This window comes from Falco naumanni, chromosome 4, assembly GCF_017639655.2.
Source record: "Falco naumanni isolate bFalNau1 chromosome 4, bFalNau1.pat, whole genome shotgun sequence".
NCBI lineage: Eukaryota > Metazoa > Chordata > Aves > Falconiformes > Falconidae > Falco > Falco naumanni.
Window position 1 is genome coordinate 100,962,697 of NC_054057.1, and position 25,374 is coordinate 100,988,070.

Genomic DNA, 25,374 nt, shown 5'->3' on the forward strand with positions numbered 1-25,374 from the left:
GTCCCAGATGTGGCAAGACAACTTGTTTCTCCATTTGAAAGATTACAGCATGCACAGGTCTACAGAGGTTTTAGTATTGCATGTGATAAACAAAATAATTGAAGCACAATAAAATCTCAAGCATGCAGTAACAAATCATGAGGTCAGACACCACAAAGTGTTGTATGCATTGTTTATTGAACTTCAAATTCCACGGTACATCATAGATTAAATAGTTAAAAACTGTTTACTATCATACAGTGTTCAGAACAATCTTTCAAAACACCTCTTCGGACAAAACTAAGAGCCAAATTCAAGCACAATTCCCCCAGAGCAGAATGCTAGGGGTAGAAGAAAGCTTCAGAGTAGTGACTGTACACAACACTACACAAAGCATGACAGCACGCCAAGTCATTGCTCTCTGCTGCAACACGTGCTTCAAAGAAGTTCTATACAACACTTACTACCATCATGGACAGGCACCTACTATATTAGTGGGACAGATTACACTCAGACCTTGCTCCTCCAAAGATTTCAATACTCCACATAAGAGTACAGACTTAATTTTAGGTTCTGTGCTGTTTTACATTAGAGCTGAAACCAGATTTGAGACTATTAGCACTAAATATAGTCAATCAGCAAGAGCAAACTGAGAAGGTCTTGGGTTTATGCTCTTCAATCCCAACACACAAGATGTCTTTAAGATAAAAATTTCATTTGTAGGCATGATGTCACCTGAGGTCAAACAATTACAAATGTTAACACAGCGATGTCTTCGATTAATTTGAAGTTCTAGACTGGTTGAGGTGGGAGACTAGTGCTTGAACTGCACTGCTCAACATCGCATCCTACCTTAACTGAATATACAATTAAGTAAAACAAAATGCATCAAAAATAAATCAGTTAACTGTAAGCTGTTGGCAAGAATCGTTCAATTGTATGTGCCTTCTATCTCAAACATTTGTACAAGACACTGGAGTCTAGAAGTGTTAGCTTTAACTTGTGCAACTTAAGAATTTCCTTCAGGAAGAGTTCAGTCATCTGACCAGATGAAGAGATCTCCCAGCCTTGCATGGTAACATCAGTTGTAGCTCACCTCACAATAAGGTTCCGAGCCAGAACGTCACAGAAGCACAGTAGTGCTGATTCCAAGCAAAGTCAGGATTTACAGTTCCAGATTTCCCTGCTGTATTACTGTTTCCATTTGCAACACTATCTACTGAGGAAGCCTCACAAAGGCACCGCTCCCAGCTGCAATACACTGATGCAAGTGTTTATTTTGCTGCAGAGCAGTTGGATGTATTAGGGCTTCCACAGAACCAAGTGTGCACAACATGAAAACATGTAAAACAGCAGGTTTAACCTCAGCAGCCCCTTTGAGTGATGTCTTGTCCTGAAGATTTTGTAATATCCATTGTAGTGAACACCTGCAAGACACCAAAAGAACAGCTTACTGTTGCTCTGTATTACCATCCACATGGCTCTTTGTCTCCTCTTGTAACAATACTAGATTTCTCTGAACTGTTAGAATGGAAAACAAGTCGCAGTGCACAATTAACACCTTTTATATCACATGTAAATACCTTATGTTTAGGGTTAAGCAAATACTAAATAAAGCACTTTTTTCTTGCATCTAGGTAACCATCTTCAAAAGCAGGTTTTAAATCCAGCGGTACCCTCCCACTCCCTTACCTCTCCACAAGTTGGATGGATACCAATTGTTTCATCAAGTAATTCTTTGGTGAGACCACATTTTATTGCAGCAGCAAAACCTTGGGTAATTTCACCAGCATTAGGGCCAAGAACATGAAATCCTATCACACGATTCTTTAAGACAGGTAGAGAACAAAACATGAATTAGCGCAAGGTAAAGTTTAACAAAAGCTCTAGTATGTAACTCCCACTACACGAAAAATATATGTTACGCAAGCAGGTCAATAGCAAGAGTCTACCAAAAAATGAACTGCTCCAGAGAAAGCAGTTCTGCTGTTCTTTTCAGTCCATTATAACAGAATGAAACAAGCTTTAAAGTGAGTGTTTTAAAAATCACTGCACAGCACTAATTTAAAGATACTGCCTAAAACTAAAATGGTTCTAGTTTTGTTAGATGTTTTTATGATTTTGTAGATATACAGTGTATTTAGTGTGTTATTTAAATTTTTTTCTACATAAAATTAGGTCAGATAGAGGCCCTGTTTACATTGTTTGTTAAAAATCTGATAATGGAGAGCTTCACTGGCTGCTCCTTTCCTCTCCAAGTTAACAAGAAGGAAAATGTAAACATTATAGGCTTTAATTTTGAGCAAGCTGCCTCTGTAGCAAGATCTAGAGTGACGACAGCAGGCTAGAAAAACAAACCTCATCCATTTTAACCTGTTTAATTGGTTTATCAAGAGGAATACAAACAATGTTTTAAAACATTTTCCCAGGATGTTCCCATACTTCCAGAGATGTCCCAGCCCAGGTGTAGCTATGATTTGCCAGACAGGATACAAATTCCTCATAATTATGTATTTACCTTACATTCTTCTCCATCATCCTAGGAAAACGCCTTTCACACAGAAATCTAGAAGTCCCTCCCTCCATTATGTTCTTTTCATCTGGATTACATGCAACAAGGATCCAACAAAAGTATAACTTTACACCTTTCCACAGTCTTTGAGAAAGGATTACGTGGGCTAATAAGGAAGAGAGTAAGCTTACTTCCTTTTAACTTAAAGGCCATGCTATTCTATCATGCCATTCGTTCTCTCCAATTTTAAATGCCAAAAGCCCTCCTTTGTTTGTCTGTTTCCCCAGACAGTTTTGTGGAAAAATACAGGGTGGCATTGGCATTTATTTTTTGCCACAAGAACCACCTACTGATCACTAGAAATCCCCATCTCTCATCAGTTTTCTAAGACAAAGCACATGTTTTTCAACTCTGTACTTTGAAGAGGGCAAAAACCACAGGGTCCAGAAACATGAAGCAAGGCACCAGGTAGTACAGTTACTCAAAACCCACTTGGAAGAAAAATCCTGGCAAATCTCTTTGCAAATCTATCCTGAAACATGAACTCAGGATGAAGTTTCATGATGTATAAAGCTACCACTTCCTCAAACAGCTGTTACACCAAAACAAAACCATCATCTCTCCCGCCAAACTGATTAGACCTCTTAAAAAAATACTTATGTTAACAGAATGGGTAGACCTGGCCTCAGGCAGGCCAAATAAAAGATACTAGTCTTTTGGCTGGTCTAAAAAGACATTTCAAGAATACACTCAGCACATCCATTCAAGCTTGCTACTTACATTGTCATGTTTACTGCAGATAATTTTTGCATAACAAGTATTGTTATCTCTGCCTGGTACTGTCCATTCAAGTGGCCAGAACAAACTGTGATAAACCTGGGAGGACGACAAGAAAGAGAGCATTATAGTTTGATTAATTGTCAGACATAATTCTGATTTTTAATGTCTTTACAAACAGGTGGTTTGACATTTAACCCACTAGGTTTTCATAACACATACTAGACAAGACAGTGATTTTTGTTCCTCCCTCAGCCCAAGCAGCTTGTCCATCCTCCAAAAGTCAAAAAGTCAGTAGAGGAAGACTTGACGCAAACCACGTACCTCTGATTTAAATACTTGATTAAAATAGCAACAGCTATATGACACAGGATTTTAAGATCATGCTTTCAGAAAGAGCAGTGCTTTAGTAGTACAAAATTAATACCTAGTTACTACAAGGTTAAACCTATCCTGCAAAACAGTTAACAGCAGAAGCTAAATAATGCCAAGTACATTTGAAAGATTTAAGGAGTTAAACACAAGGCATGCAAACAGCTTTAACAAAACTCTTCAGAGAAGTGCAAAAGCCAGAAATTACCATAAAACAAGGAAGTTACACCCGAAACTCCCAATTCAATTAAAGTGAACAAGCAGAAAATAGGCAGTTCATCATCCCAGGAGTCTGGTGTACTACAGCAATAAATTTTTAATTCACAACAAAAAAAGCCACCTACGGTTTTGCAACCTGAGTTTGGCCTCCAGAAGTCAGACACCTCTCAGCAGCATGCAAACAGCTATGCATAACTCTAAACCGTATGAAGTCCAGCTGTGGATTTCTGGGAGTCCGATACCTTGTTAGCCAGGTGACAACAGTCCCACAACCAAAGACCTATCTGTCTAACCTACTAATCTTGTTTTAAACACTGTGCCTTGAGTGTAAAGCAGCAAAGCCCAAGAAAAAAAAAAGACTCAAGCTACAAGTTAAGTGCTCTCACCTCCAAATTTTGCTTTCCATATTCTTCTATGGCTCTTTCTTCAGCTAACCCACAGCTGCCATACTCTAAAGGAGTAAACACTGTCGTTGGTACATTGATATAGTCACACTAAAAATAAAAAAAAAAGCCAAAGTTTATATTTAGAGTATTCAAGTTTATACAGTATAACAGGAAAAGTTCATTAGCACTTTTTTTTTTTTTTACACAACACTTGCAGTGCCCACAGTCCAGTGGACAGACCAACTGGTGTTATTGCAATTTTGAGGCAAAAAGCACAGAAGTAAGTTGCATTCTTATAGCCTTACCTTTGTGGAACTACCACCATAAAGTCTACGGGCTAGCAGTTTTCCTGCCTGAATGGCAACTGGGGTAAGTTCAAGCTTTCCATCCAATATATCTCCAATAGCATAAACATAAGGCACATTGGTTTGTTCTTCATCATTTACAGGTATTTTTCCATTCCTTTAAAACAAACAGAAAAGAGAACAGAGTTCAGTATCATAACCTTCCTCAGAACTCAGCAAAACAGAGAGGGGAAAAGTTCTGCTACAAAGACGTTAGTTTAAGTACTGAGCACATTTTGTTAAATATGCTTATGCTTTTTTCACTTCAACTGCAAACTCTTCAGAGCATCAATTACCTCTGACACATGATTGAAGTCAGTATTCAGTGGGCCAGTTTTGACCTGAGCAACAGTGCGTGTCTGATGACAGTGAAGTTACTCAGACATCTTTCGACTTACGATCTTTTACTTGATTATACAGCTTGCAATGAACACTTTCCCCTAAGGGGAAAGAGCTGCAACATCATTCATGTTTAAGTAAGTTGGCTTACTAAGTTTTCAGCTGCTGCAACCTGATCTTAATTTTTTTTTCTCCTAAACAACATAACCCTGCCTCTTGCTTTGCAAGAGTTTTGCACTGACACCAGAGAGGAGTAAGAATAAAGTTAACTACATAGGAAGAAAGTAGTTTGCTGCCTCCAAATTCCTAAATTAACTTGCCACGTGAGCTGAATAAAATGTTTACTTCAACAGAATATTAAACTGTAGTTAAGTAAATTAAGCAAATATATTAAATCTATTCCTTAAGCACAGTGGCCAACAAGTAGGTATTAACTCAGAATAGAACTATAAAATACATAAATAGAGTTAATTGAGAACTGTACTCAAATCCAGGAGAGAAAAAGTTTTAAAGGTTCACATAATTGCTAGGAGAGTGACAATTGAAGCAAAAGAGCATCACCATCATCAGGTAATGTTAAAGAGGTAAAAAAAAAAAAAAAATCACTACATTCAGTGGCTTAAGGGAGTTGAGCAATACTCACTTTTCATTGATTTTGACACCAATTGTCTCTAAACCAAGATTTCTGGTACACGCATCACGACCAATGGCTATCAACACCTAAAAATCCAAAAAAATAAATGCAATAATTTTATGCAAGAAAAGCATAATCAGCATAATACTTCCTTTGGCCTTTTTCTGAAAACACTCCGTGAAGCATATGTTTGAAGTGACTTTTCAAAAAAAATCTTTGAAAGAGCCACCAACAGTTCAGGCTCCCCCATGTGCAACTTGTTTCAGACAGAAACAGCAAAACTTTAATATCAGAACAAAAATAGAAGCAACACCACTGTTCACATGAAAGTCCAGACACATAACGTTTCACCCATTCTGCTAACAGGGGTCAAAGATAAATACTGACTTTTCATGTATTTTTTTCTGCCAGTAACTTTTATGTGAACGTTTTTTCAAGCAGTATTTCCTTTAAAATTTGTTCAGGAAAAAGGTAAAAGTTTTTTTCATACATTTTCACGTGTTGCTATACGCAGTTATTTCAAATCCAGAAATGCTTGCTTACAGTGTTATATTCTTCTTCAAAGATTTCTGGTCCCTCAGTAGATTTTGCTGTCACTTTAAGTCTTCCAGGCATGCCTTCCTCCAGCTGTTCAACCTGCATAAATATTTGTAAACAGCAGAGCTCACTTACACTGTCACTTCAAAACTTAACCTACTAATCTATCATTCAGCAGTAAGAGAAAGCTTAATCTCATAAAACATTTATTCCCATACCGAACCAAAGCCTTCCAGGACAGCACATGCATTCTACATGTGCTGTTTAAAGTAATTTTGCATGGAGGGAAGAAACCTGAAGAAAGCACTTGCCTGAACAGGTACAAACTTCCTGATGAACTTTACGCCGTGTGTTTCCATGTGAGCACCTATTTTTTCCGCCATTTCTTGGTCAAAGCCCCGAAGGAGTATGGAACGCACCATCACGGTGACGTCTAGACCTAGACCAGCAAGAAATCCTGCACACTCTAGAGCCACATAGGAAGCACCCACAACAAGAGTTTTGCCAGGGCAGTAAGGCAGGGAGAAGAGGTCATCACTAGAAAGAAAAGAAGTGTAAGTTACAAGGTTCTTTAAACACAAGCTTGTTTGGCTTTGCAAATACTACAGCAGACTAACTTCATCCTGTTATGTCTATTCATCTTACCTTGTAATACAATATTCTTTATCTCCAGGGATACCCAGATATCTCGGCCTCTCTCCTGTCGCCAGGACAAAAGTCTCTGCTGTGTGATAGGTTACTTGTCCTTTTCTATTAGTTGCCTGTTTATATAGACACAGTTACAGTCTTTATGATAGTAACAGGTTTTAAGTTTAAAAAAATTGAAAAATTCAGCAATCCTCTCCTTAAATATTGTGGATATGTTTAAGAATCAAGAACAAGCAGTTTCAAACAAGAACTAATGCGTTTAGACAACCATGCAGGTCACTGAAGAACAACAGGTTTAAACCACAAACTATCAGGCTTTTCTCACATCAGTTAGATCACTTACAATAATTAACTCTGAATCCTGCCCATTTAAACTACTCATTTAGATTGGATTGCTCATAACAACAATAACTTTACTTTCAAGTTACAAAAAGCCACAACAAATTAAGCCCTCCCTGCCCCTCATTTCCAATAAAAAGCCAACACAATGCTAGTGACAGAGTAACATTAATTTCTACATTAGCCTGAGAACTAATTAAAAAAAATAATCTAGTTACACGATTTTAGAGGGCCTAAGACCCAACCTTAAATGAATTCAAACTAATTCAACCTCTAGAGGCCCCTGGTCTTGGGAAATTCCATCTTGGCAATGCATCTCTCAAAATCTGACTTCGGTTCTTGCTCTTCAGCTATTTTCAAACACAAATGAAGGGAAACTTCTCATCGAATCATCAGGTAATTCAGGTTGGAGGGGATCTCAGGAGGTCATCTAGTGCAACCTCCTGCTGAAAGTCTTTCTGTTCCACTTCATTTATAGAAGAAGGACAATTAAGCAGATGACCTGCACACCTGTGCACTAGAACAGTTGGTAGATGAGGTAAGTTGAGCATATTATCTTTTTGGTGCTGGTGTCTGTTTGAAACGCATATAGTTCAGCCTTCATAAATTCATACTGAAAACAGGGAATTACACCCACTGAACTGAACAGTTGTCTTCAATATGCACTTTGAAGTTACCCTTGCTACAATATGATCACTTACAGCAAGATTGCCAGCACATGTTTTGTCTTGCAAAACTGACAGTTTAATTCTTACGCTGATACAGCATAAGGTTCTAGCTGTGCTGTTACGCAAGTGCTTAATATGAACTTAATTTCAGTAGGTTTTTTTTTTGTTTTAGCATGAAGATTTCCCAAGTGGCAAAACCATACAGGTAAAACTTTCCTTTTTTTGTTTTTTTTTTCCTGTCCTCACTGAGGTGGCTGACCTCAGTCATGGAATCAGCAACCGAGACCACTGTAGTCTGTTCATGCACGATGTTGAGTTTACAGATATCCACATTACTCTTGCATAAGCCACTAGGTTTGCAAATACTGAGGCATGTGCTAAAGTACAATAATTTGAGTCAATAACTTATTTCACAAATGAATTTTTAACTTCAGTTGACTTAAGCTGGCAGCACCAACAAGGAAAAGGCTTCATGTTGAATTTTAAAAGGCGGTTTTAGAACACAAGTTTTTCCTCCTAACTAAATGTTTTAAAAACAGCACATACCTTAATTTTGTGTGGTTCAATGAATTCCCCATAAGAATTGAGGTATGTCACAGACTTCTCTCTTAAGGACACTCGATAGCCCCAGTTTAAAGAACCAATGTAGTTTTGAATTGCTTCTACCATGATCCCCCAGTTATGCTTCACTGAAACGAGACATTAATTTTGTATTTCAACAAATAAAGTGCAATGAACCCTTAAAGAAAAAATTAAGCCCTATTCATTGTACATCATGCTAACAAAACAGCATTATTTTTAGTAATGAGGATACACATTAAAGTCTTGTTCTACTACGCTAATATTTACCTGACTTGTTACTATCTGAAATAAGCCCATTCTAGAAGCTCTTTCATTTAATTCACATAATATGGGAAACAAAACACAATTATATTTCAATCCTGAAGGTTTCTATTACTCAGAAGGAGGATGCCTTCTGATTCACCTCAGAAAACTACTGAACTCTGCCTCTAGTTTACTAAGTCCAAAGTAGAAGAATGATCTTAAGCTCAGAGTCTCATCTGTACTCTGTCCTGGTCTGTCCTCTGCGTTCTTACTAACCTTGTTCTTCATACTGCCATCCGTACTTCCTTGAATCCTGGAGTGCTTGACCCAGAAGTGCTGCCTGATGCATTAGCTTCTTAGGAATGCAGCCTACATTTACACACGTGCCACCAAGTCCTAAAATGGAAAGAACCGTGTTGTTAGCTGTGTGAACAGGATATTTATGCTTTTCCTACCATGTGCTTTGTACAATCATCCGTGTATCAGTTGGTGATGTTTGCTATAACGATCCAAGTAACGTGACACTTCTGTTGTAAGAGATTTTAAAATACAATGAACACACTAAGCTTAAAAAGTTCATATTCAGTTTAAGAGTTACTTGACTCATTGCACCAAGAAGGGTACAATGTGTTGTCTTAAACATTGACCCAGGATACTTCAGAATGGTTCAGATTTTAGTCAGATTGGCAAGCAAGGCAAAAAGCCTAGAGTTCCTGAGTTTAGTATCACCCTTTTATGTGGAATTTGAATTACTTATTTGTTTGAAATGTTAGCTATGAAAGCACATTCATAGCTCGACTCAACAAAACTTGGCCAATAAATTCCTTACTCATTCTCAACTGTCAATAGCATTAATAAAGTCAGACAGTTGCCTTTAATTATGGAAAGGTGAGGCATGCATAGCCATGCAGTCATATTGTTCTAGAGGTAGCCTAGATCAGTTGTCCACAAAACAACTAAAAGGCAAAAAAGCCCACACAAACAAGAGAATGTTAACACGCACACACATGCTATTTGGACATGATTTGAAAGTGAACGGAACTGGAACGACATTTGACAAAGAACTGAGAGTTAGGAATGCACAAAGCAGAAATAACTGTCCTGAAGAGTAGGCACACCAGGAAAACAACTCTTTTGTTATCTGTGTTCCAAAATTATAGAAATTCAGCCCCACTTTCTAAGAATACAAATCCATAATATCTAACAACTCAGCATGTATCAGTGGCACTCAAACATAAAATACAAGTTAACAGCTTACCCCATGAGGTTCCAAGAGGCGTTGGAACAACATAATCTAATATCATTACTTTTTTTCCCAAGGTAGCAGCTTCCTATAAAGACAGAGACAAGTCAGCATTAGCTAGCTTTCTGCATGGCCAAGAATGTCTGCTCATTTACAGTCATGATATACTTAGCACTAATAGAAGGCTCATTTGCTAGTTAGCCTCATTATCATATATGGCTCTTCTATCTCCTTCACTAGACAAAAACTATTACTTTCTTCCAGACCTTGAATGGACACTTATGTTCAATGCTGCATCCATACCAACACCACCAAAAGCCATGATCTGAAGAGGGTACAAGGTGGACATATCAGCCTATGATCCTCTCCTACTTCACACAAACAAATATTTATGCTGTTTGCTCCCCATTTCTCTCAGGAGGGCAGGACTGACTTGGCATGTTCGTGAATAAAAAAAGTGATGTTAAACTCGAGATAGTTCAATGGAGGACCACCCAGATGCTCAGGGGGCTGGAGTACAGGCCTTGTGGAGAAGGGTGAGGGAACCTGACACATTCACTTCCAAATCCACCTTTTCTCCAGGCTGACTCAATATCACCTTTCCAAAGCCTTTGAGGAGGTCATTAAGATGATTGTGCCAGGCCTTCCACCCTGGTGAACAGTGGAGGGACCAAGGCAGTGGCCATAAGCTGAAGTAAGAGTTTCAGACCAGGTATAAGGAACTTTCACACCAGAAGGACATTCAAGCAGTGAAACAGGTTTTCCAGAAAGGCTGTGCCATCTCTACTCTGGCTGTTTTCAAGACCCAATAGAATGAGGTCCTACACAATCTTGTTTGACCTCAGAGTTGATCCTGCTTGGATCAGAAACTTAGATTAGACACCATCCTCATGTCCATTTCAACCTGAATAATCCTATGATACTCTATGCAAGAAATTACAAGGTACTCGAGTTAAACTAACCATCGTTTGATCTTTCAAAGGCTTGGATGAAATCTGTAGGTGCCTCAAATCTGCTGAAGAACTCCTGCACAGTTACGGCAATCCTGGCCTCAAGCAAGGTTTACCCAGCTATCTTGTATTCTGTGAATACCTGACCTCTCCCACTCTCAACAGTGTGGTAATTATCACCAAGTTTATAACTGATGTCCCAGAAGGCACTGTGAGAAAAGATCTGGAGCATGTTGAAAATGGCCAATTGGCCAATTGAAGAATTCAGTTGTCACCTTTTCCTGCCTGCCTTACATTTATCTAGTGAAAGTTGCACGCTTAAACCATATTGTTGTACAGCAGTCGCCAAGGCTGTCAATAACATCACCATGCCCAAACCATAAACTGACGGTTAGGATACCTGGCTGAGAGGTGCGGAGTGTGTGTTCAAATCCCTCAGGCAGAAGAGAAAACTGAATCCAAACCTTAGGCCCTGAGGGACTCTGAACAACAGCTAATGGTATAAGATGTGCACAATCTCTTATTACCATTTCTGAAAAAGCAGCTAGAAAGAAAACTAAGGAGTGAACCAGTTCCTTGAGAGAACAGCTGAAAGCACTTCATTTTAGATGACTGGTGGTCAAAACTGCTTCAGGAGTAGCCTTTAAGTTTTCCAGATTACCATTTGGAAGTGTTAAAAAACCCTGCGTGCTACACATGAAGAGGAAATACCTAAACTTTTGTTTCCAACCTCAGCCAGGAACCTAAACCTGATTATTAGGATTGAGACCTGAAGAGACATTGGCTAGAAACTGGTCAACACAGACCATGATTTCCTGAGTAAGCACATTATTAGACCACTACTGATCCATTAATTGACAAGTTGAATGGTAATAATCATCAAAGTATAGGCTGTTTTATACTAGTGGGATTAATAGAGACTAACTCTTGAAGATGCTTCACATACAACCTATTCTTTAATGCAATTTTCCTGTCATACCTTGGAACACGCAAGTCCACCTGAGCCACCACCAATAATAATGAGGTCATAATCATAGGGTTCTGCATCCTTGCTATCGCCAAGAAGTTTCTGCAGTGATCCATCGTGATAAGCCTGGGAGGGGAAAAAACCAACGAATTACCACACACATTTCTGAGCAAACAAAAACTGAATGACACTGCCTTCTCTAACCTAGATTGCCCAGTCTAATATGTCACACAAAGTTTCATTATGACCAAACAGCAAATTTACTCAGTTGTCTTGTCTACTTCCAGCTGATTTTTAAAGAAAAGTTACCTGGTAAGTTGAATCACAGCCACCTACGTGGGTTCCATTCACAAATACATTAGGCACTGTCCTCTGATTAGTTAGCTCTGCTAACACTTGCTGAATACTGGGTCCATCAGCTAAGAATAAAAGGAACAGGTACATTATAGAACAAGTTTCAAGGGAGCTTTTAAAACAACCTGAAGTATTAAAGATTTGGACTGCAATATACTGTAGGCCTGCCAAGAAAATTATAAACATCACATCTGTAGACTTCCTGACCATAAGCCATTCTTCAGAAACTACTTCTCAAATGAGCATGCTTAAATACAGAAGACAAATTGTTACTTCAAGCCATGATTCTACAGAATGGAGTAAAGTTGAAGTAATACAAGGAGTAAACTCTATTTCCTGGATTATCAGCCTCTTCCCGACAGTGTCACACTTGGTAGTACACAAAAATTCTTTTCCAGATATCACAGGATATCATACAGACAGCTCTTCTTTCATGAGAATTGTCTGGTTTTGGAGTATGTTCTGTGTAAGTGCACATAGTTTTGCCTAGCATCTTTATATTATGAGAATATAGGGATAGGAAGAATGAACATGCTCTTCCTTCTACTTCCCCTAAAGCTACCTTTAGACTTTTTAAACCCACTACACTGTCTTAGACCTTCCAGTTTTAAGATTATCATTACCTGACTCATTATCTGAATCACCAGCACCTATACTCAGGCTAAACTGGGATCTCTCAGCAGCTGTCCAGCAGTAAACATGGGAATGAGAATTTACAGCAATCACTTCGACTACAATCTTTCTACTCCAAGACCCTATCTATTTAGTATTAGTAATCAGAGCTGTTGCAATACATTATTGATTAGAAGTAATTCCAGAAAAAAATGACTGTGCATTGGACTTTGCATATCTTGGGCTATAATTAGTTCATATCACAACTGTAATAAAAAGTAAAAATAAGTAAGAGATGCCATGCATCAATAAATACATTTTTCCTAAACACTGCTTAGGCACAAGCATTAGCATTTTAAAAAAGCACCAGAAACTGTTTTGTAAAGACAAAACGATAACACACATTCAACAGCTTACCAACAGTACAATTAAGAGTTTACCAAGAATCATGTTAGAAACCACTTGTTCTCAAAACTACATTAAAAGCTATGTTTATTACGTACATATACGCACAAGGCACTACACATGTACAAATACTAAAGCAGCTTGGGCTTAAAAAAACCCAAACACACACCTCTAACAACAGCCAAGGTACTGGCATTTACCTTTCCTTCCAATGACTCTGCAACTTTCCTTATGAAGGTCACCCATATACCCAGTCAAACATTAACAATTAATCTAAATCCACTAAAGAACCTGGGGTAGGAGGAAAACACCACAGGCTTTTTCCCAAAAGACATAGCTTGTCAAAGAGAAATGAGATTTCACATCCTCTATCAGTCGATGATTTGTACAGAAAGAGTAAGAGCCTTCAGTTACATTAAAAACACATCCTGTATTAAAATCCCCGTTGAAGCCTAATCGCTTTTATCTCTGCATATATTAAAATTGATTTTGTTTTATATACCTCCAATTAGTTCAGGACAGCTTAAAAAGTCATGCAGTAACCCACTTTTAGTTAAGCAGCATTGCGATAGATTTTCTTTCTACTTACCAGTTACATCAAGTTCCAAAGCATAGTACTCCACATGCAGAGAGCGGAAGAGCTCTTTCACCTACAACAGAAACAGACACGACGTGCCAGTGCAAAGGTTTCACAAGATCTGATACACAGCTCAGGGTAAAACTTGATTGCTGGACTAACACAATTTTAAGTCTCCATTGTTATGCTTCGAGGGTCTAGCTTTACATGGGTTTTGTAAAGCTTGGCACTACCACATTTTGCACATTCCTCACCTAAACCAGACTGTTTAACAGCAGTCAGGTTAAGCAACCCATATCGCAGCAACTTTCAAATACAAATTTCGTTACCATAAGTTTCTATATACAGTTTGCTTAGCTGCAGACTTCTCCATCCCTGACAGGTATCAAAAGCCATGAGATTAACCGCCATATGGAAAAACATCAAAAAGAGAGAAAGTAGCAGCCACATCCATTGACAGTACTAAGGGAAGAAATAATAATAATTAAAAAAAAGGGAGCAGAGGACAGCATGCAAAACAAAACACTGTCAAGTAAATGCAAAAAAAAAGTGCATTATAAAAAGCTACAGGAAAGGTAATACTTTTCAAGTGTACTCAGTATTAGGACAGCTCATGCCTACCAGCACTGCATTCACTTTTGGTTGCTGTACTTCAGAGAAGTTTTAGAACAGGCAGAGAACGATTGCTTTAAGGAATCAGTGAGTTGGGTTTAACACAGAAAAGATGAGGAAAGAAATAGCTGTGTTTACATAAAACTTCCTTGACTACATCAAGGAAGAGAAGCAGTAGTGGATGGAGTAAGAACTAATGGTCTTGAACTGCATCAAGAGATTGAGATTAGACTTTGGGAAAAGTTTTTTTGCATAGGAGGCACTGGAATGTATTGCCTAGGTAGATAATCTTCATCAGTGACTGGCTTCGAAGTACATGTCCAAAATGTTTCAACTACAGCTCCTCCTACCCTGAGGCAGGGGACAAGGCTAGATGATCTCTTGATTTTTTTTTCTAGCTCTGATTTTTGGTTTGCTGTTTAACAACACCTGCCTCAGCCTCCAGGAGCGGTTCTAACATGTTTGCCATTGTTCTACTAAAGCAGTCATATCTTTCCTGTTAATTAAGAGCGTTGATATCAGAAGGTATCAGTTACATTTTTTAACCTTTAAAATTGTTATTCTTTTGCATTAAGCAGGAGAAGCATTCTGAAGATGCTTGGTCATTAAAAGGCTGCTTTTCTCCTGCATTGCCATGAATAAATGCAGACACAGTAGCACTACAGTATGTCCTAGAATCATGTTTCATGCATCCAGTAGTCAGCAACAAATAAAAGACCTCTCTATATAAGCCTAGTCTTAAAAAGAAAAAAACCCAAACCACCCTAAACGACAACTTAGTTGAGATGCATGCTTCGATTACCTCGCTGAAACACCTGTACACCAACACATGCAGCATGGGGAATAAACAGGAAGAATCTGAGATCTGCGCGCGGTTGCAGGGCCATGATGTCATTGCAAATATAGACACGGTGGAATAGCTCACATGACTGGAATGCTGTTGTGGATGGCTACCTACTTTTTTGGAAAGACAGACCAGCAAGGTGGTAGAGTTGCTCTTTATGTGAGACAGCAACTGGAATGTATTGAGCTCTGCCTAGGGGTGGATGTAGAACAAGTTGAGAGAATATGGATAAAGATTTAGGGGCAGGCTAACATGGGGGACGCTGTTGTGGGTATTTACTACAGACAATTGGAGCTAGCCTCATGATCACAGGCCCTGGCTCTCATAGTGGACTTCAACCATTCTGGTATCTGCTGGAAAGACAACACAGCCAGGTGCCCACAGCCCAGGAGGTTCCTGCAGAGCATTGATAACTTCTTGATGCAGATGGTAGAGGAACCAACAAAGCAAGGTGTGCTGCCAGACCTTGTACTAACAGAGAAGGACTGGCTGGGGATGTGAAGGTTGGGAGCAGTCTTGGCTGCAGCAACCATGAGATGGTGGGGTTCAGGATCCTGTGTGGAAGAAGCAGGGCAGTAAGTAGGATTGCAATCCTGGACTTCAGGAGATCTAGCTTTGGCTTCTTCTAGGACCTACTTGGAGGAATCCAGTGGGTTAAGGATCTGGAAGGTGGGGATGTGGTCCAAGAGAGCTGGCTAATATTCAAGCATCACCTCCTGCAAGCTCGATAGGTGCATCCCTATGAGGAAGAAATCAAGCAAAGGGAACAGGAGGCCTGTCTGGATGAGCAAGGAACCTCTGGCAAAACTCAAACAGAAGACAGACATTTATGGAATGCGGAAAAAGGAACAGGCCACTTGGTAGGAATATAGGAATGTCATCAGAACATGCAGAGAGGTGACAAGAAAGGCTAAGGTCCATTCAGAATTAAATCTGGTGAGGGATGTTAAGGACAACAAGAAGTGCTTCTTCAAGTACATCAGCAGGGAAAGGATGGCTAGGGAAAATGCAGCCCTGATGCTGAGTGAGGTGGGTGCCCTGGTGATGAAAGGTACAGAGAAGGCAGTTACCGAATGCCTTCTTTGCTTCGGTCTTTACTGACAAGACCAGTCCTCAGGCATCCCAGACCCTGGAGCAAAAAGGGGAAGTCTGGAGAAAGGAAGACGCTCCCTTAATTGAGGAGGATCACATTAGAGATCACTTCAGCAAACCTGACACCCACAAATCCATGGGCCCCAACAGGATGCACCCCCTAAGCCCTGAGTAAGCTGGCAGATGTTACTGCCAAGCCTCTCCATCATCTTTGAAAAGTCATGAAAAACAGGAGAGATGCTCGAGGACTAGAGAAAAGTCAATGTCATTCCAGTCTTCGAAAACGGCAAGGAGAAGGACCCAGGAATCTACAGGTTGGTCAGCCTCACCTCCATCCCTGGAAAGGTGATGGAACAGCTCATCCTGGATTTCCTCCACATGCTTAGAGATGAGAAGAAGGTTATCAAGAGTACTCCATTCACATGGATTCACCAAGGGGAAATCATGCCTGACCAACCTAATAGCCATCTGTGATGGAACGACTAGCTGGATCAATGAGGGGAGAACAGCGGACGTTGTCTTCCTTGACTTCAGCAAGGCTTTTGACACTGTGTCCTATAACATCCCCATACGTAAGCTCAGGAAGCATGGGTTAGATGAGTGGACAGTGATGTGGATTGAGAAATGTCTGAAAGGCAGAGCTCAGAGGGCCGTGTTCAACGATGCAGAGTCTAGCTGGCTAGCAGTGTTCCCCAGGTGACAGTACTGGGTCCAGTCTTGTTCAACTTACTCATCAATGACCTCAGTGAAGGGATAGAGTGTACCATCAGCAAGTCTGGTGATTATTCAAAACTGGGAGGAGTGGCTGATACACCAGAAGGTTGCGCTGCCATTCAGTGAGACCTGGAGAAGAACCTAATGAAGTTCAATAAAGGCAAGTGTAGGGTCCTGCACATAGGGAAGAATAACTTCATGCACCAGTACAGGCTGGGGCAGACCTGCTGTTGAAGGTAGCTCTGTGAAGAAGGACCTGGGAGTTCTGGAGGAAAGCTGTCACTCATGAGCCAGCAGTGTGCCCTTATGGCCAAGAAGGCCAATGGTACCCTGGGGTGCATTAGGATGTGCATGGCCCACAAGTCAAGGGAGGTGATCCTCCCACTCTACTCTGCCCTAGTGAGGCTATACCTGGGAGAACTGTGTCCAGTTCTGGGCTCCCCAGTTCAAGACAGTGAACTACTGCAGAGGGTCCAGCACAGATGATTAAGGGACTGAGGCATCTCCCTTATGAGGAAAGGCTGGGAGAGCTGTGCCTGTTTAGCCTGAAGAAGGCTGCGAGGGGATCTTACCAATGCCTACAAATATCATAAGGGCAAGTGTCAAGAGGATGGGGCCAGGCTCTTCAGTTATAGACACCAACAGCAACACATGTAGTTCCAACTGAACACGAGGAAAAAATTCTTTACTTCGAGGGTGACAGAGCACTGAGACATGATTACCCAGAAAGGCTGTGGAGTCTCCTTCTCTGGACACATTCAGATCCTGCCTGGATGTGACTGTGCAATTTGCTCTCAGTGAACCTGCTTTAGCAGGGGGTTGGACTAGATGATCTCCACAAGCCCCTTCCAACCCCGATCACTCTGTGATTTACTGGCCCCCCTCAACCCAACAGAGTTCTGGGTGTTTTCCTAACATCAGTTCAGGATGGACCAAGTGTACCATTAACAGATTCAAATCAGGTAGCCTGTTAGAACAGAGATATTTATGATAACATTATGTGTTAAACCGGCAGTACTGAAATTGTGAACTGTCCTTCCACGTAGACAATGTCATACCTCATGGCACAGGATGCAGTATTACCTACAGCAGCATTGACTCCTTTGAAATATAATTCACAGACTTATCCATGCCAATAGATATTGTAAGGCAACGCCAAAAAAATATCTGCTTTAATCATAACTATCTGGATGTGAAAACAGCTCTAGCAAGAAGCACTACTAGTCTGTGATGGATCCACTTGCCAACACAGAGTCTGAACAATGAAGCACATTAAGTTGCTGCCAATTCAGAAGAAACCTTTTACAACCATCTTTCTGATGAACCTCAAATTTATTGACAGCACTTCACTAAGAGCAAGTTGAGTCACATCAAATAAGCTTAAAGATGTCAAATATGGTGACTAAAATGTTTTTGCTGTTGCTGTGATCCATGCTGTTACTATGCCAAAAGCTGAGTATTCCAGTGTTTTCTACTGGAGTTTCAGCTTTAGGACAACAAACACAGCTTTTGTATTCTATACCAACTACATAGTAAGTTGCTTACCACACATCATTTATAAACTGTAATGTACAAAAATAAGCTCTGCTTGTATTACTGATTACATTAGTTCTACAAATATAAAATAATTTAGGTTGTAAGGGACCTTTGGAGGACATCTGATCCAACTCCCTGCTCAAAGCAGAGCCAGATGTTAAGGTTGATCAAGTTGCTCAAGCACTGTCCATTCCAGTTCTGAATGTCTTCAAGGACTGAGATACCACAACTTGTCTGAGCTGTTCCAATGTTTGACCATCCTCACAGTAAAGAGCTTCCATTTTATCTCATTGGACTATCTCTTGTCGTAACTTGTATTTTTTGGGCAGGACATGGCCCTTGTCCTTTCACTCTGCAAATCTGAGAACAGTGGTCTTCCCACTTGATAGCTCAAGACAGCAACTAAAATCCCTCTTCAGCCTTCTCAAGGTTGAGCAAACTGAGCTCCTTGTCCACACATCCAGTGCTTCAGTCCTCTAATCATCTAGGTAGCCCTAAAGACTTCTCTCCTAAACTCACAATTACCTTCAGGCTTGCTTACTGGAATGAGTATGGCTATGGACTGAACGAAAGTGAAACGGCAGTGGAACTGTTCCAGACCTCCCACTCTGCAACTGTTGTTACAAAACCCAAGATGAATGCCGTGAAAGATCTAAAAAAGCAAAGCTTAGAGAGATCTCTACTACAAAGTGATAAGCTAAGAATCTGGAGGGAAGTCACAAAATTAGCTACTTGGCTCCTGTTTCAGCTTGTAGCAAAGCAGCAGAGTAACAGACAAGGTTTCATTAGTGTGTGTGTGAGTTCTTCTGTTTTTTAAACTGCTAACAGTGCAACAGCAGCTGGCAGCAGGCAGGACAGGACAGAGGACATGAGCAGAACAAGAAATGATTACACTCAAGAAAGGACAGATTTAAGAACGCATTTAGGCAAACTTTATTCTCTACTGAGGATATGGAGGAAAAAAAGACAGACTAATGTCAGCATCCTAGTTAGAAGTAGCTATTACACTTTACACTCATGAATAGATCATGCTTGTGTCGTGCTAATGAAACCAAGAAAAGTAACAAGTAATGATCAGTTATGAAATCTTCAATACAGGCAAGAGATAATAGATTATTTCAGTTTGGAAGAGAAAATTACTAGGAGTAGAAAGATAACACACACTAATCATGAGTAATATCTAGATAAGGTGAACAGGAAATGATTTCTGAGAAACACTTGCTGGAGCAAAGAGCAACAACTGCATTTACCAGAAAACAATTTTGAAATGAAAAGTAAACCTCCATGCAATACATAAACCAGAGCACTTACTGCCACCTGACATTGTAAAAGCCAAAATTAAAAGGAGATCAAATGATCTATTAGACCAACTAATGAAAGAAAAAAATCCACTGAAACCTTTTAACTCGCTAAAACTAACGCAAACTCAGGTCAAGAAATTCCTGAGCCACACAGGGCTGGCAACCTCAGTGGCATACCGGGAAATTTCCTTTCTTACACCTCCAATTGTAAAAATTTGATTTCTCCAGCAAGTGTCTGGGAATGGATACTAGGCTGCACAGTCACTGATATAACCATTTACTTCCCTTCTGACGAATGTAATGGCCTCATTTACCTATTAAACCCTTCCAGTTTTCACAAAAACAGCGACTCAAAAAATTTCCAGATATGATCAAACAGTAGATAGATCAATTCTGTAGTTTCAAAGAAATTAACACTTCAGAAACACCTTCCTGCAGATGCTTTCTGCCACTAAGGTAGGTAAGCAGGTTTGAAATACACTTCGTACAGTAAAGTTAAGTAATAATGGCATGTCCTAGGTCTACTGGTTCACCTGAGCTAACGTTCTACAATAGCTACAGCTGAGTTGATCAGAAACCCCTATGGACACAGAATGTAACTGGTAATAGCATAACATGTAACTAGAATAACCAGCAACTTCCATCAACCACAGATGTTGCTCTTAAAATAACTTCCACACATCAGTGTTCAGACTTAATTTTTCATGCTAAAACCCTATGTTTTCTTTATGCATTTCTATCTTACTTAATATTAAATCTTTTCAGGTGTTAAGAAATTAAAGAACAGTCAAATTATGACAAGGAAGTCATTCTAACACCGCCCCTCTCCACTACTGCCTTGCTAAAGCAACTGAACAATAGATTACATTTGCAGAAAAAGAACTGCACAATTGCCTAGTCATGCTACTAGCTAAACTGAATAGAATCAACTACTAATTCATTTAGAAAATTTGCAGTGTTTTTCTGAAGGAAAGCACCATCTTAATTTTCTTCCAGCATGGCTACCTCAATTTGAAATAAAGAATTCTTCCCACCGCCCAAATTACGTCCTTTTAGAGCATGAGTGTTCTCTGCACTAGTGCTAAACATAATCAGTTTTTCTATTAATCCTACCAAAAGCACATTGCTAACAACCATTCACAGTAGAAGACAGACACCGTGCATGCTGTTCATAGCCATCTGTCTTTAAGAACTCAAAACTACGTGATTACATGCTAAGTACCCAAGCTGTAACTACACTTTCAAATTATATCCACTTCATTAATTCCACAGACTAGATCAGCTAGCAAGGATGTTGCGTTACCCGTTGTTCTCCCATTCCTTTCACTATTTTCCAAGTCTTCAGTAGGAGTTTTTAATACTCATACTGTTGCAGATACTTGTTTTATCACTTAATGTTTCATGTGTGGCTTCCTTCTCTCATAAGCTTTCTTCTTCTAATTCTCTCTGCAATATATACCTCTTCTGCATTTTTTCTTCATTGTATTGCCATTCTCTTCTGTTCTAAACAGAGAAGTAAGCCAAGGAAATCTGCCTACTACAGCAATCACCTCTTCCTCCCTCCCACCCACCCCATCACCTCCAAGTTTATCACTTGTTCTTTCACAAAGATCCATACAGGGTCTTTGAACTCTCCCTCCCAGAAAAGGCAGTGAGAGAGGGACCTCCTACGTGCAATATTCATTCTTTCCAAGACAATAAAGATAATATTCCTTATATCTGATTGTTTCCCTGATGCAAGCACCCTGCCTGAACAAATGCAGGAAAGAACATCAACCTAGATTACCAGACTACAACCAAGTCTGGTTTTCCTAAAGTGTTAGTCTAGCCTCACTGCAATACCAGAAACAGATGACGGGAAAGGTTGCGTGATTTAAAAAGTCACTGTACTGTTGTACGGTCTCAGAAGCACTGGAATGAGTGCCATGCACATCAACACTTGAGCAATCACCATCACCAAAAGCACGCAGATCAATATGGACAGGCAAGACTTCAGCGTTTCTCAGTGGACAGCAATGAAGTCCTCAACAAAAGGATTTCTCCTCAACAGCAGATAACATTTTTGTGGACTGGACTTGAGCAAGACTCCAACCCTTCATTTGCTAAAACTTCCACTAAGTTGGTTAATAAGCAAATTTTAGAAGGATGCAAGCTGCCTACTATGCTATACTATCTTTCTGCCAAAACATTCTTGGAGAGAAAGCATTGGTGTTGCCTATCCTCTCATACAGAGAAGCTTCCTTTCCCAAAACCTCAATTAAGCTACAAGTGAGATAAGATACATTGACTTAAGTTTTCTACAAGAAGGTCTCGTATCTCCTCCCTCACAAGAGCTACTTGAACTAAACCTGACCTACACATGGGAGTGCAGCTTCTGAGTGTTTTCCTGGTTGCCAGTTCCACTAAGGAACATCAGGACTCAATCCCACGGTTCCAATTATGTTTTTCCACCACGACCACATCAAATATGGTACTATGAGGTTTAAATAAATTTTGTAACATGTTCTTTCTCATCCAAGAATCACAGTGCCTACAAACACCTAGATTCTGTATGGCCTGAGTATAGTTTGCTGGTATCAGAAAATTCTACTGAAGAACCTGTTTTTCTTTAATGATTCTGGCTCAGTACTTACAACTACCCTGTGATATTGATGCCTAACCAGGGCTAGAAAGATTTTTTTTCTGTAAACATCACAATTAATCAATAGTGATTTTTTTAAACACATATTACAGCCAGCATTCAGAACTGTCACTCACGCTATAGAGTCAACCCTCTCCCTCAAATTTAAAGAGGGGAAAACTTAACTTATCCCTCCCCAGGGATGCAGCTTTGTCCAAGCTGAACAGCAAAGCAGACTTTCAGTAAGAATGCAACACAACCAGCACCCTGACCTTCCAGTAACAGCAAAGCTTTTTGGCTGAAGCACAAGCACACCGCACAGAGCTCCCCGCACACTCACCCAGGCCGCAAAGGGGAAGCGCCGCCCGCGCCGCCAGCGAGGATCTCTGCCTCGCTTCAGGCCCGCTAAGGGGCTTTCCAAGGGGTGTCACTTGGTGCTTAACTTCAGAGGGACGGACACCGCACGGCTGCTGCACTCGCTAAACCCCAAGCAGCGGCACCCCCGCACGGCGGGCTCCCCAGCCCCCCCCCATCCCCTCCCGGGGCGGGCCGCCAGCCGCGCCAGCAGGCGCCCTCAGGGCAGATGCCTCCCGCCTCGCACGGCGGCCGCTCCAGACCTGCCTCCTCCCCGCGGAAAGCCCAGCGGCCCAAACGGCGGAGGCGGCTCCCGGAGCCCCCGCTCCGGCGGCTGCCGGCTCCAGGGGAGGCCGCGCGGGGCAGCGCGCCGAGGCGACCCCCGCCGCCGCCTCACCTTATTGCAGTAGGGGCAGTAACTCTTGCTGAAGATCATGACGCGGTGCGAGGCGATGAGGGTCCGCACGCGGAGCTTCAGGCCGTCCCAGTCCGGGAGCTGGGTCTGGCCCGGCGGCGGCATGGCGGGGCCGGCGGCTGCGACGGGCTGTGGCGGGCTGGGACGAGCGGCACCGGCACACGCCCAACGCCCGCACTGACCCTCACCCTGCCCCGCCCCTTCCGGAGCGGCGAAGGTGACGAGCCGGACCGACCTATGTGCAGGGAGCGGGGGGGAGAACGCCAAGAAGCACTTCCCGCCCTGTCTTTCAGCTACCTACACTATGGCTTATTGTAAAATACCAAAGTCTGATATATAGTAGAGGTGGAAGCGTTACCATTTACCTAAAGGCAATTGGTAGAAGGGATAAACTTGCATTTTATTAAGCCACCCCTCCCCTCTGAGAGGCAGGATAGAATAACCCAAGAGGAGGCAGACGAGAGTGCGCATGCGCAGGAGGCGTCGCGCCGGCCCGGTCGGCGCCAGGGCTGTCTGTGCGGTGGCTGCCCCCGGCGCCCGCTTGTCCCGCCGGTCCCACGGCCTCTCCAGAGGCTGGGGACGGCAGATAGCTCCAGCGAGGAACGAGTGGAGGCGGGAACAGGCGGGAGCTGCGGCCGGCTCAGGGGTGGTTGGCCTTTCCTCCGCCTCCCGTTCTCACCTCACTCACCGCCCGGTCCTGAGGTGGCGGCAGGTGCCCCGTGTCCCTGCGTGTAACAGGCACCCGGGGCCGGGAGCACCAATTTTGTGCCCCCTCAGTGCCCTATAAATGAGGGCACTGCCTGGTGGGGAAAGCTGCCGTCTGCAGGGAGAAGGCAGCTTCCCCATGTTTGCCTTCACCAGCTGCTTAGGCTCATGCACAAGGAAGGGAATAGGGGTACAGGTGGCGCTTCTGTAATAAAATGTATTATGGCTTGAGAACACATTAGCCAAGACAGCAGAAAGAAGCTCTCTTTTCTCACACATAACAAGGTTAAAGGAAAGGGAGGCTGAAGCATCTGGTACTGCTTATCCTTCCGCATATTTTTCATTAGGTTGCTTATTCTCTTCCCAAGAATCGTAGTAGTTATCAGGACTGAAAGGTGGAAGGGCATGTTGTCCTGACCTGAGCAGTGGAAAGAGCCTGTATCGGGGCACAGAGCAGGATGAGTCCTGTCGGGTTATTCCCCTGCTTTGGTGGATTTTTGGCTGGGGAATGGCAGGCTGCATGCCGAGGTCCCAAGACCCTGGTCCTCTCCCTGCAGGGCAAGGCAGTGTTTAGTAATTGCAGCAACAGCTTTCAGCAGACGGTCGTAAGGGCTTGCCCTGGTTTCACATCTAATAACTTCGCTAATACTACTGAATCAAACCCTGCAAGCTTCTGAGTGACAGGAATTATTTTCCATAGGTGAGGAAAGCACAGAGCAATTTAGTAAGGTTCAACATGAATTTTGTAACAAAGCAGATATTAAAGTCCAGTGCTCCCTCCCATGCCTGCCACAGAGCAGCCCTACTGCCATTTACTAATGCTGAAATAATCACATATAAATGCTGTAATGCCACCAGTGATGAAAATGGGCCTGGTGGGAGACAACTGAATTAACTTGCTTAATTCCTTTTTGATCACATGTCTCTGTGGTGTTCACCGCCCATTGAGCTTGAAAAAAATGTATATTACATGTATTTGAATTTTGGTGACAAAAAAGTTCTAGACTAAGAATGTTTCTATGCTCCCCACAGAGAAAAACGGTCTAAGTTTTGCAGCCTCTTATTTCAGTATCAGCACATAGGAAAGCGGATAATGGTACCTGCAGCTATGAAGGTTTGACATAACATGCAGGGGCCAGAACTATCCACTATAATTTGTTCTTAGTCCAGCCAAAACTGCTTGTTTGGTTCCTAGTTTTGGCTAATTCTCCCTCCTTCTCAGACTCCTTTTACCTGACGAGAAACATCGTTACCCTTATTCTTACAGGAATAAATACCACAAGCTCCAAGGATTTGTGTCTGAAGGGTCGTGAGTTTTCATACTGAAAAAATCCATATTGAACTGGAGCATCCATCAGCTCCAGAAAGGTCAGATAATGTAATAAAAATGCAAAATATCTTTTTCTGTTGAAATTCTCAGCACTGATGGCAATGAGCCAAGCCCCATGAGGAATAAACGTCCAAGGTAAATTATGTCACTTGGTTATTTTTTTT

General features: G+C 41.5%; 1 protein-coding gene across 1 annotated transcript; it reads right to left on the reverse strand.

The window, feature by feature from the left end:
- Nucleotides 1-158: 158 nt before the first annotated feature.
- On the reverse strand, nucleotides 159-23,367 carry TXNRD3 (thioredoxin reductase 3). Its single transcript, XM_040591012.1, has 16 exons — nucleotides 23,158-23,367; nucleotides 13,700-13,760; nucleotides 12,049-12,158; nucleotides 11,752-11,865; nucleotides 9,838-9,910; nucleotides 8,856-8,975; nucleotides 8,301-8,443; nucleotides 6,745-6,860; nucleotides 6,411-6,636; nucleotides 6,106-6,198; nucleotides 5,572-5,648; nucleotides 4,551-4,707; nucleotides 4,246-4,353; nucleotides 3,272-3,367; nucleotides 1,672-1,806; nucleotides 159-1,406 (listed from the first exon to the last, which is right to left on the reverse strand). The coding sequence occupies exons 1-16, from the start codon at nucleotides 23,278-23,280 to the stop codon at nucleotides 1,344-1,346; spliced, it is 1,815 nt and encodes a 604-aa protein (XP_040446946.1). The 5' UTR covers nucleotides 23,281-23,367; the 3' UTR covers nucleotides 159-1,343.
- Between the last annotated feature and the right edge of the window lie 2,007 nt (nucleotides 23,368-25,374).